A 12,306-nucleotide genomic window follows, 5' to 3' on the forward strand; every position below is an offset into this window, starting at 1 on the left:
AACGAAGATATAAAGAGAAGAAAGGTGCAATCACACAGGCCGTTTCAGAGCTGGCGGCAATCCGGTCATCACGCGGTGGCCCTCGTCGCGAACTCCCTCTGCCTCTTCACTTTTCCCTTGCCTTTCCAACGTCTCTGCCAGCATTTCATCAGTGACGCTGACCCAAAGTCGGTCATTGGCCTTCTTTGCCATTGCCCGGCCCGCGCGAGCGCTCTTTTCAGCTTGCTCCCCAACAACGCCGCGGAAATACTTCCAGCTCATGAACGTCAGCGTCATGCAGGTGATTTGACTGTTGCTTATTGCAGTGGCAGATTGAAGAGCCTGCTGAAGATACTGCTTGGTCTGAATGGTTGACTCTGTTTGCACTGTCGCACATACAAGGTAATAAGCCGCCTGGATATACTTGTTCGGGCTACCCTTACAGAATGACTCGACAAGGGCCAAAGCGCTGGGAAGATTGGAGTGAGACGGATGCTTGGGGTCACGGAGAATGAGGATCGTATTTAAGGCGGCAAGGATAGCGATGTCGCGACGAGGATCATTTCGTGCTGTCTTGCCGGTGATTGACGATAGTGAGAGAAGAGGGGACTGGAAAATGGAAAGGGCAGCCTCTAGATCACCGGTCGCCTGCGCAAGTGCGCCCGTTGCATACTCCATCAAGCGCTGAATGGTGTCAGGGAGCTGATCCCCAAGTTCCTCTGCAATGGGGCGCAGCTCCTTTAGTGTCTGATTCGCCAGATCCCAATCTGTCCGACCACAGGCAAGAAAAACCTGATGCAGAAGAAGATTGCAATACAGGGTCCGTCGCCAATCAACGCGTCTATTCGCACTGACCATTGACTCTGCAATTTCCTGCGGTGCTTTGAAGCTCCCTGCGGACTCCCGTTAGAGATTTTGGAACCCTAGAACGGAAATAGGACATACCTTTAACCATTCGTATCCCTTCCTGGAGAAATTTCTCGGCCTTACGACCGTCGTAAGAGTTCTTTGCGCTGAGTGTGATCGAGCTGAGGAAATAGCAAAGCGCATAGAGATCGTGCTGGGGAAGCCAATTGAAACTCAATAGGAGTGTCCCATTTTGAACTTGAAGGATATCGCCTGTGTCAATGGAGGAGGGTCCAGCTGATCTTCCGCTCAAGGGAATTGAGAAAGAGCCATCAGCACGCCAATTCGGATCATTCAATCTTTCGTCCATCAAATCTTGCATGACTTTCAATTTCTGAGATGACTGGTTGACGTCGTATTCAAGGAGACTACAACAAATATCAACCATTTGCACCAGAGTCGAGAGCTGCGGTATATGACGGAGCTCATCGTTGAGTTGATGGCTTCTTGCTACTGCAACCGCACGCTGAGCCTGTTCGATTGCATCGGAGCTCGTTCCATGTTGCAGATGAGCAAGTGCTTCGATCACGGCCGAGATGGCCGCAACAGCTTTGTCGCCTTGTCGGTTAGCCATATTCGAGATCTTATGTAAATGTTGCAGCGCCGAGACGGAATCCTGATGCGCCGATGTTGATAACGAAAGTGACACCCGTAGAAAGCGAAAAGCATACTCCCAAGCCGAATGGCGGTATCTGCGACTGTTAGAACCAAGCTGTGTGGAATGCAATGTTCCGACTTACGCTTCGACATCAAGGATCATACCATCGACAGCCTTCAATGAGGCTTTCGGGTTGGTCTTGTGTAGCATCCGCGCCAGAAGATGCTGCATACTATATTTGAGATCTAACATGCGATTCTGCAACACCGTAAGTAATCTGATAGTGTGTTCCAGGAGGGACGGCAATGCATAGCCGAGGGATGCCAACTCACTCTCTCACATAAATCAATCTGTCGAAGCAACAACGTCAGTAGACTGCTGGTTTAATGTACGATTGTGCGCTGGAGCCCTTACCCCTTTGCTCAGGGCTGTTTCTGCCTCAAGATCATTCTCCGTCTCCTCAAACAGTATGCGCGCATATCGCAACCTTACGAGAGCTTCCATGCGCGGTTGTAGCCTCCAATTCTGAAGGGCAACACTGAAATTAGCTTGAATGCTCGACAGTTACTGGCAAAGCAATTGTTGTAATTGGGGGAAGCGGTAATTCAAACCTTTAATACTGCCTCGAGACAGCCAAGACCTGTTGCAACAAGCTTGTAATATTCCTCAATTTCCATCTCCCGCCTTGATAAAGCGACCATGGTCCCGTGACCATAAGCTGCCTTTAAATACTCATCTGCCAAGCTCAACAAGAGGACTTGATAATCTATAGGCGGCTTGGTTGGCTTTTGCACGGGTTGCTGAGCGTTCTGTCGTTGCACTTGTTTTTTAGAGCCCTGGCGCTGCATTTTCTGTTGGACTTCCGGTGAAGGAGCCGGGACCAGGACTTGAGGGAGGGGTTTCTTGGTCTGCACGGGAGGCGCGGGTTTCGATGCCGACGGAACGGGAGGAGCAGGTCTCGAGAATGGAACAGGAGTCGCAGGTTTCGATGATGACGGAGGAGGAGCGGGTTTCGGAGATGGCACAGGAGGAGCGGCAGCTACTGAATTCGAAGTTGGAACCGAAGGTGCTGGAAGAGCAACCTGGGGGTACTGGTTGAAGACATTATTCCCCAAGTTTGGAGTTGGGGCTGTCTGATATGCCGATTGTGTTGATTGCGCAGGTGTTGATTGTGCGGTTGCGACGGCTGGGGAACGGTTGCTGTTGCCTGCAACAGAAACCATGGATTGGGCACCATATTGGGTTGAGCCATGGGCAAGTTGAGATGACGAGGCAGGAGGAATAAGCGGTTGATGGAACACGTCAGATGGGTTCACATATTGCTGTTGCGGCTGGTGCTGCGGCTGGTGCTGCTGCTGCTGCTGCTGCTGTTGGTGATGCTGCAATTGTGGTTGGTGTTGATGCTGCTCTATATTATATGCTTGTCCGTACGTCGAATATGGCGAAATTATAGTCTGAGGGTAAGCGACAGGCTTGCCATACTCATATGGCGAAGCGTTTGAGTCGGCATTGCTATACAGTAGCTGCTGTGGTTGTTGCAAATACTGCGGGGGATATTGACCGTTATGAGATGGTGGGTAGTTCATCGCCCCCGAACGCAGATAACTGTCATGGAATCGCAACACTCTGCTATCCCGGATGATAGATTTCGAATTTGAGGACGAAGATGTTATCGAACCAGATACCTTTCATCATGATACGCGCCTTTTCCGTTTTCGGTTCGGAGAAACTCCAGGGCGGTCAGACCACCTGATTGATCTATGTATGACTTCGGAAAGCGACAGCCTAGCAAAACGACGCTCGTGCTGAAACCATCGACGTTTATTCGCAAGGTGCTTCTATTTTATTAACGATTATTACAAGAGACTGAGGTAGACAAATATCAAGCAGATGGTACAGGTATGCATTGCAAGGAAACGACTTGGTCTACTATGAGGGTATACTCTATGAGAAGCAAAGGTACCTATCCAAAATAGACAAAAAAGAGAAGGGAATCAAATCCACAAGAAGTCACTGGGAAATGAGAAGCATAATACACAATGGCAAACAAAGAAGCAGTATGAATGCGTGTCATCATAACGCCTTGCCCCCGCCTAATGGCCGAGGTGGAAGTGCCGAAGGCTCAGAGAGTCTTCCCGGTCTTTAAATCAGGTTTATTGAAGTGTAAAGCTGACTCATTGACTGATCTTGGACTGCAGGACCAAGGATATCCATTCCCAAAGCAGGTGGGCCGGTAGGAGGAGGATGCTCCCGGACAGTCCAAGGGCATAACTCGCTGCAATTGTCGACTTCAACCGAATTCTCAGCGGGATGTATACGTTGAGAAGCCCACGTCTGATCTGGCGTCGATGTCGCGCCACCAAGGCATCTCTCGGTCCAGAAGTGGTAAGTTGCCCTGCCTGAGTCCTGGTCAACACGGGAAGGTTGCCTCCGAGGACACTTGAGCACAGAGTTGCAAGAATTGCAAATTGATATTCGCTTGCATGACGCGCAGATGCTGTCGAAGCTTTGGCAAATAGTCGTCTGGCATACACTGGAGAGCCACAGGTCGACTGATCGATGAGCACATCCGAACCGGGGCGTTATGTATTCTTCCTTGCCTAGCTTTCCGGATTCCGTTGTCAATCGGTATTCGGTCTTGATTCTCAACTGATCTTGATAGTCCAGCTCCGGATAGATCTCAATTTGTAGCTGCGTAGGGCCATAGTCCTTGATGCAAGAATGCCAGCAGAACCGCTGTTGAATGCTGGCTCCGAACTGAGACTGTAAGGCGGCAACCGACCGCTGTCGCACTTTCAAAAGTTCAACAAGATCCATCTTATCCCGAAACGTCAATTTCTTGCAGGGACACAAGTCAACTATGCCCGCAAGGTTACCCAACAGACATACTCGGTCCTCTGGTTTGCGCCTGAGTTCGCGAGAGGAGAAAGCATCTCGCGGATGGAGCTTCAAGCATTTTGAGCAGGCCCACCACCTGCTGTTCTCTAGTATATTGATGAGTTGCCATCGGGTGGTGACGAAGTTGTGTCCGTTTCGGTAATGATGGAATAGAGGTGCAAAATCCTGGCTAAACCTGAAGGGTCCAAGTTAGCGAAGTGGACTTCAATCTCTGGGTAAAGCTGACGAGGCAGTTTCTGTACCTTACAGATCTGAAAATGGCTCCGGATATCGCAAACATTCGTTTACAGGTCAGAGCCAGGCAAGTTTCAGGTATTACAGATAGATGCGAGATGATCTCTAGCAGCAGCTCTGTTGGCAGTTCAAGGAGATAGCACCGGGTCGAAGGTTTCGTCGCTGTGGTCTGCTCTTCGGATTGACCTCGCGCCCACGTATCCATCTTCGCAACAGTCTTCAGCTTTTCTCCAGCCCGGCGGAAAGGATACACCATGTTGACTGGAAGTCGCGTGCTTTTGATACGGGCTAGACTAGAAACCAGCAACTTGGCGCTTTGTCTCCAGCGTTTCTCGCCCTTTACTCCGAAAACCTTCGTTGAAGATTGACAGTAAGTCATGGATATGGTAAGAACCAGCTAGTTGGCTGCTGGCTCTCTGGTATCATAGTGTGTAGTTATATGAAAGACACAAAAAGCGCATCGCGTGACAAAGAGCCATTCAAAGAGGAAGACCAAGATACGGAGGACCTGTTGACCTTGAAGTAGTCCCCACCGATGGCTTAAGTTGCACGCAAACGGAGCACGCGCTATGATCACAGTGCAGCAGATGCTATCAGCATTACATACAAGGGCTAAGGCTCCCGATGCAGGGTCACTGTCCGACCACCCCAAAGGATGGCTGCTTCAACTCATCGATTAAAAATGCTGCAAGCATACATAAGTCCCAAATAATCTATAAAGTAAATTTAGAAACCAGATTTCCATAGTGGAAGGGATTTGCAGGATGACTTTCGCCGAATTTTGAGCTGGCTTTCCGCTTTCGGATTCCTGGCAGCCGCATTGAGCACTCTTAAGTCTCGTATATGTCTGCATCTTTCTTTTCAAAATATGCTCACTTCCAGCATGTGCCACTTGACTTAAGAAAAGCCACAGTCCATCCTGATAAAAAGAGGAGGAAAGAGTTCGATGTAACTGGCTTTATTGTGTTATCAACTGACTGCTAGCTTCCTGATCATAGGGTTTCCGTGTGTCTCATGATGCAAGGGAAAGCAAACAGAACAAACAGGGGAAGCAAGCATGTGATTGCTGAGTCACTGATCAGATAAGGATGCTTATGTCATGGCTTCCCGATATGGTAGTGATGCCGAGGCAGAAGGAGAGGAAAAAAATCCTATACATGCAGAAGGCGTGGTGCAGAGTGGTAACGTAGGTCTGTTTCTGTCTCTTGATTCTGTATTCTATTTCTTTCATTTTGTGGCTACTATTGTCATAGCAAAAATCTGCTTATAGATCAGAGTGTTGATGTATTCAGACGGGTCAGTCGATCATTGCTCCCATTCAGCTCTCTAGACTGCCGCTGTGGCCATGACTGACTTGCCATTCAAAGTATTCTAAACTCCTATTTACTTCCGTGGATTATCTCTGGGCTGCTGCTCGTAATAAGCATGTTGTCATGGATTCGACCAAGTGCACGGCTTTCTTTTTTCCATTCCAAGGATAACAAACTCCTGTTGACCAAGAAGCCTGGAGAGTCCGGTGTTAAGCAGCAGGTTGCGCTGGCGGATGTCTGTCGCTCTGCGACGCCGGCGAAATGCCATCTGAATCCGTTCCTTTTCAATGGGCATTTGCAGACTGCCTGGACCACCGTCAAATTCGATGATGTTCCTGTGTATTACAAGCGTAGGATGTTTGAGGCCGACAGTTCGATGTATAAAGGGCACTTTGCAGTGGATTTTGTCGTTGAGCCGTACGAAACGCCCAAGGACAACGCCGAAGCTACTGATGAAGCAAGGAGATTCACTCTGCCTTCAGGTCTTCCGGAACGGACGTCTTTCTTCTCAGAAGAGGAGTTCCAAGCTCTGCCTTCAGACGATACGAAGCCCATGCTTGTGCTTCTCCATGGGTTAAGCGGTGGCTCACACGAGATCTATCTGCGCCATGTACTCGCGCCACTCATTGCGGATGGGAATTGGGAAGCATGTGTGGTCAATTCCAGAGGCTGCTCTCAAACCAAAATTACTACCGGAGTGCTCTACAATGCCCGGGCCACGTGGGATGTTCGTCAAACTGTAAAATGGCTCCGCAAAGCGTTTCCTAATCGACCCCTGTTCGGAATTGGGTTCTCTCTCGGCGCAAATATCCTTGCCAATGTAAGTTGCTCTCCCTTCGTGATTTAAGAGTGAATTAACACTTTCGTGCACAGTACCTCGGCGAAGAAGGTGATGCATGTCAGCTGAAAGCGGCGGTGCTCTGTGCAAGCCCCTGGAATTTAAATGTCAGCTCGGCAAACCTCCAAAAGACGTGGCTCGGACTTGAGGTGTACAGTAAGACGATGGGATCAAGCATGAAGCGACTATTTGAACAGTGAGTTCAGCGCTGTCAATAGCTATCTTGACATCCAGGTTGACTGGTCTATATCAGGCATGTTGAAGAAGTCTCAAGAAATCCGCGAGTGGACGTGGAGGCAGTCAGAAACTCTACATACTTGCACGAATTTGATCGGTAAGACCTTGTACATTCTCTCAGAACACTTTTTCGTCATTCGGTTATTGATCATTCGGTTAGGGCACTGCAATGCCCAACCTGGGGATACCCTACAGAAGGTGCATACTATCGAGACGCGGCATCCATCGATTCCATGCTTGCCATTCGAATCCCATTCTTCACGGTGCAGGCTGAAGATGATCCGGTCGGTCCTGCAAATAATTCTAGAGTTTGACGTCGAACTAATCACTTTGTAGATCGCCTCGGTCGATGCGCTTCCGTTTCAAGAAATGACGCAGACACCTTATGGTGTCATGTTGACTACGTCCTGGGGCGGTCACCTCGGTTGGTTTGAACTTGGTGGAGATAGGTGGTTTGTGAAACCGGTGTGTATTTTGCTACAGACACCATACGCTTCTACTGACCTTTGAGACAGGTGACAAACTTCCTGAACGCCATGGCGAAGGAGATTGACCTCGGGACGCCATTCGTAGTTGAGCATCCTGAGAAGCTTCCTGGTCATATTGCGAACTACTTTGACCTGAACGAAGATGCAGACACGGCGCCCAAACCGGACTTTGACCCTATGCGGCGCAAATTGGCCATGAAGATGGTGCAATAAGGGAACATAAATACACACTTCTGGCCTCGTTGGGAAGGTCGGTATACAATGCCCATTCGTGTCACTTTCGGGTAATACATAGACCTGCGGAAACGCCAAATAACCCCATCTAGATACATAAAATTGGTATAGATAGAATAAACTTTTGTACATAGAACACTCAAGCAAAAGAAACACTCTTCCTCTTTCCTTTTGACTTTGAATCTGATTTGGACGTCGAAGAATCGGGTTTAGAGTCTTCATTGCCGCCGCTCTTGCGCTTCCGCTTCTGGCGAATTGATTGTTTCGCTTCTTCCTGTATTCAGAAGTTCCTGTTAGCCAATGCCTCCATGCAGAGCCAAGTCCAGCCAAGATTTTCCCTATGTAAACGATAATGCAAATATCAACACATACCAACTTGTTCTTCTTTTCCGCGTGTCTCGCTTCTGCTTCCTTTCTCTTGGCTTCGCGAATCTCCTCTAATTGACGCGCCTTCTGCAACTTGGACTCAATGTGGCCCTCTTGTTCGGCATTGACCATGGCAAGGATAGTCATCATTCCCTCCTATACAGGGAGCAGGTGTCAGTGATCTTCAGCCAAAGCGAGAGACAAAGATTGGAGAATGGACACACGCACCTGATCATCAACAAAAACCTTTCCCTTCTTCTTGCCCTTTGGCTTCACAACTCCGACAGGTGTAATCATATTCAGCTTTGGGAGGCCAAGTTCTTCTTCTGTATATTCCCTCTTCTTCGTCTTCTTCAATAGTGATGACTCCGTGCGTGCCTTCGACTTCACTTCCTTGGGTGGCGGGCGCTTTGCATTTTTCTTGCTCACTTTCGAGGCGGATGAGAGAGGCTTGCTCTTTCCTGATTCACCCTTGGAGGATGACTTGCCTTTGGCTGAAGGCTTATTTGGCGCCATATCTGTTATCTATCAAGATCGTGCCTCGCAAGTGCAGAGGGAATCGAATTTGCGGATATTCTTTCGCTTAAGGTAGGCTGATGGCGAGAGGACGAAAAGTAGACCAGAGTCGTATTTTTTTTAGACAGATTCAACAGTTACTTGCGCTGATAGAATGGGCAACAATGCGTATATGGAGATTATTTTCTGGAGTCGACCATAGCAAATCTCGATGCTCTCCAAACAACTGCGGACGAAATTTTTCGCAAAAGGAAGGCGGTAGGGCCAACCGGCGAGGATCTCAAACCTCCACTTCCAACCCATCCATCGTCACGCTAACTTGGGCCTGGAAAGGAACGTCGACTTTCAGCGCACCTGTCCCTCCCCCAGCTTGCTGCGTCTAGGCTCGGATCACCGACCACTTCCAAGATGACCATCAATCCCACTTACCTCGCGCAGCGCACGCGCTCCTGTACGTGCAGTCCTTCCCGCCCTGAGACCGTCCCGCGATGACCTTACAAATTGCCGCGAGTTCAGTGGATGAACTGGTCAATGCTAACGTACATGTTCATGGCAGCCGCCAATTGGGCTGATGCAAAGTCTCGCGTCATTCGGTCCTACAGAGCATGGCTCAGAGCGGTCAGTTCGCCCATCCCGCAGCTATACATACTCTGATTTAGCCTTTGGATTTCCGTCCATTGAGCTGCTGAAAGCTCTGTGCTTTGGCGAACGTTTCTCTGCAAGCAAGAAATGGCTAACATAGAACAACATTGAGGAGAATAGTCCCCGGAGATCCAGACCATGTACTCCTTGAACCTCCCCGTATCCGCAATCCGGACGAAGATTCGCCAAGAGTTTGAGAAGCACCGCTACGTCCAGCAGCTGGGCGTTGTTGATGTTCTGTTGTTCCAGAGCCATGCAGAATACCAGGTCAGTTCAGAGCAACGATATATCCTCCGTGGCTTGATCCTTTGTCTCGACATAGCCTTCTTCGGACCTCACTGATGGTATTTCTCTAGGAAACGCTCAACTACTGGAAGCAGCTTTCGCATGTGATGAAATACTTCCGGCCAGAAGAGGAGCCCGGAGCTAGGTTACCCCCTAACTTCATCTCCGGCTTCTTGGAAGGCCGCAATTGAATTTCCTGTTCGAGTTTCTTCACTTGCCATGAGTTTCTTCCGTCTTCGGGGATTGGGGCATTGCGTTGCGTCCCAGATAGAGAGCGGTCATGTAAATATTGTCAGACTAGCAAATTGCAGCTTTTGTTCATTGCATGTTGCACTTCATTCTACCTTTCCAGTGCTTGTACAAATCGTAGAAGGCAACTACGTCTCATGAACCGACGTTATCATTTGCACATCTGCTGCACATCATACATTGTAGAAGGATATCTAATAATTCTATTAAAGACATGTTTACTCCGGTAGAATGCTATAGACAACAAAATCGTCCCAATAATGAATACCAAGGAAACTTTTTGCTTCAATATACAACGCCATAAATGTCAAATCCACCCAAGAAGAACCGTGCATCACGAGGTCATCTTATCGGCCTGGGCAGCATTGAACGCATCCCGCGCCGATGTAAATTTGTCTGTGACGACATCACAGAGGTCCATCAACGCCTCCAAGCCCTTCTCCAGGGCTTCAACTGCAGTTGTCGAATCTGCAATACTCCCGTCAGCTCCATTAAACCGCTCGTATGTGTGGTGTGGCAAAACACATACCGTAAGTCTGGATACGCAAGTTCATCTTGGCTTCCGAGGGATGCGGGATCGTATATCCGCAGAACTCAACTTCGGGGCTGAAAGAGGTAGGGGTCAGCAGTTGCGACGTCTCCGAGAACAAGAATAAGGCAGACTCACTTCTTCATGATGGCATAACGTAACGCATTCCCCAGAGTATGCCCCTCACCTTCAAACTGAAAAGAAGCTGCGGTCTCGGTGGCACCCGGTAGCTAAGAAGAAGATTCAGTAAGCGACCAGTCCGCGAAAATTCGCATTGCGTGCCTGATGGGAGCAGAACCGCGGACGATGGGGGACATATAACGCACCACGACAATACGCTTTTCCTCAAGCTCGAATTCCTCCTGTTCATAGTCCTGCTGCTGTTCTAGTTCCTGAGGAGCAGTGTCCATCATGGACTGGTCTTGATCTTGGGAGTGTACAGAGGCTGGCATGGTGGATATTCGAAGAAAGCTGAAAGGGTATGTAGCACGTGTAGTCGTACAGAGAGTGATAGTTGAATGCGGGCTTCGTCAACCTGGTCCAGGGGCGGAAGAGTGCGTCGAGTGCGCCTTCTCAAGAATCGCTAGCTCAGATCTCGTCTGTCTCGATGGATATGTCTTCCTTTTTCCGGTTGTGAACCTTCTTATCCAGTTCTTCTTGTTCCGAGATCAGTAGTTTGTAAGCAGCGGAGCACCTTCGGGGCGTCGCGTTCCTAGGTGTTCTTCCAACGGAGCAGATCGAACTGACGGAGCAAGTTCAAGTGGCTTTGACTGTGAAATAGAATGCCTGAACGCAACTGACTAGTGACGCCGAGGAGGAAATCCGAGTTGCGCAGTTCGAGGTCCCCCAAGGAAGAAAAAGAGTAAAAATAGTTATCGATAGCGCGCTGACCGCCTTCGATATTCGGTGAGTCTTGGCGGATCATAGGCCGCCAGGCGTAGATGAGTTACCTGGACATTCACATACATCCCTTAGAACACATAGAGGAGCTTTACTGCATCTGTACAATAACTGGATATGCTCTAACTGATTGATTATTCCAAATATCCACAGTTGCAGCAAGCAGAGTTAGGGTTGAGGAGTTGCTGTTCAGCCAAACGAATCTCACCTTGAAGATATACGGAGTTTCAGTACGGAATCCCATGCTTTACCTTCAACAACTGTACTTAATCGGCCAGTGTGGTTTGTCAGCTCGGAGCTCTTTTGGGTTTGAAGAGTCAGAACGTGCCAGCTACGCTTAATACAGGATACACAACATATTATACACGGAGTACGGAGTACTAGATATCCATGTGATAATGTGACTGCTGCTCATGTTGCAAGAGGCCGTCGGGGATAAATGCAGGTTATCTATTGGCTGTACTATTTCCCACAGTCCAGCTTTTAGTTGTCAACTCCCTCAGGATCGACCACTACCCCGATTTTGTGGATGTTGTGCAACTGTGGCTTGTCGAGCAGGGGCTATCAATATCTTCAGTGAGCGCAGTGCAGATACAGGATTCCGTTGGATCGGCTCTGTCGGTCAATGTTTCAGTTCAACTGGCAAGACTGAAGTAGCAGCATAAGCGGTCATATCAAGGGATATGATATCGGTCCTTCGGGCTTTCGAACAGCTGCGACCTACTAAGACACATATTCCTGTAGCATTGTCCTGATTTTGTTGTCATTTATCTAGGCAGGGAATTTTCCGAAGTGTAGGGATTACGGAGCAGTGACAGGCTGACAGCCGACAATTGGCAGACACTAAAAGAAACTATTGTATTGAAATGGAACAATGGACTCGGTGGAGACCCAGTTGAGCCTGAGCAGCTGAAATCTGAACATGGTAATAGACTTGTAAACTTTCTGCTATTTGGAGTAGATCTCAGATTAAGATCGGCTAAAAAATGTACGCAAAGACCACTGGCCAACTGCTGTGAGCCTGTGACATGCCCATCGGCCATGACACTACTTCTCAAGCTCTCTGGTGGAGGAATAGGTCTGTGCAGACTCGTTAT

General features: G+C 48.8%; 5 protein-coding genes across 5 annotated transcripts; 2 read left to right on the top strand and 3 right to left on the bottom strand.

The window, feature by feature from the left end:
* Positions 1-30: 30 nt before the first annotated feature.
* On the bottom strand, positions 31-4,871 carry ALT_0887 (uncharacterized protein; the record flags this gene model as incomplete). Its single annotated transcript, XM_089599058.1, has 12 exons — positions 31-771; positions 835-872; positions 925-1,577; positions 1,626-1,741; positions 1,816-1,833; positions 1,898-2,008; positions 2,095-3,109; positions 3,169-3,232; positions 3,658-3,922; positions 4,016-4,300; positions 4,373-4,556; positions 4,624-4,871. The coding sequence occupies 12 exons, from the start codon at positions 4,869-4,871 to the stop codon at positions 31-33; spliced, it is 3,738 nt and encodes a 1,245-aa protein (XP_089456722.1).
* A 1,169-nt stretch (positions 4,872-6,040) lies between these two features.
* On the top strand, positions 6,041-7,701 carry ALT_0888 (putative hydrolase, alpha/beta fold family; the record flags this gene model as incomplete). The annotated part of the gene is made up of 6 exons (XM_033558781.2): positions 6,041-6,745; positions 6,799-6,959; positions 7,017-7,097; positions 7,161-7,284; positions 7,337-7,465; positions 7,516-7,701. 6 exons carry the CDS (start codon positions 6,041-6,043, stop codon positions 7,699-7,701), a joined length of 1,386 nt encoding a protein of 461 aa, XP_033414672.2.
* A 160-nt stretch (positions 7,702-7,861) lies between these two features.
* loc1 lies at positions 7,862-8,604 on the bottom strand (the record flags this gene model as incomplete). Its single annotated transcript, XM_033558780.1, has 3 exons — positions 7,862-7,996; positions 8,095-8,244; positions 8,317-8,604. 3 exons carry the CDS (start codon positions 8,602-8,604, stop codon positions 7,862-7,864), a joined length of 573 nt encoding a protein of 190 aa, XP_033414671.1.
* A 408-nt stretch (positions 8,605-9,012) lies between these two features.
* On the top strand, positions 9,013-9,722 carry ALT_0890 (NADH dehydrogenase [ubiquinone] 1 alpha subcomplex subunit 6; the record flags this gene model as incomplete). The annotated part of the gene is made up of 4 exons (XM_033558779.2): positions 9,013-9,055; positions 9,161-9,222; positions 9,367-9,513; positions 9,603-9,722. 4 exons carry the CDS (start codon positions 9,013-9,015, stop codon positions 9,720-9,722), a joined length of 372 nt encoding a protein of 123 aa, XP_033414670.1.
* A 392-nt stretch (positions 9,723-10,114) lies between these two features.
* ALT_0891 (DNA-directed RNA polymerase core subunit RPC19) lies at positions 10,115-10,761 on the bottom strand (the record flags this gene model as incomplete). Its single annotated transcript, XM_033558778.1, has 4 exons — positions 10,115-10,248; positions 10,310-10,386; positions 10,448-10,539; positions 10,636-10,761. 4 exons carry the CDS (start codon positions 10,759-10,761, stop codon positions 10,115-10,117), a joined length of 429 nt encoding a protein of 142 aa, XP_033414669.1.
* Between the last annotated feature and the right edge of the window lie 1,545 nt (positions 10,762-12,306).

The sequence above is a fragment of the Aspergillus lentulus genome (genome assembly GCF_001445615.1).
Source record: "Aspergillus lentulus DNA, contig: Alt01, strain: IFM 54703, whole genome shotgun sequence".
In the NCBI taxonomy this organism is placed as follows: domain Eukaryota; kingdom Fungi; phylum Ascomycota; class Eurotiomycetes; order Eurotiales; family Aspergillaceae; genus Aspergillus; species Aspergillus lentulus.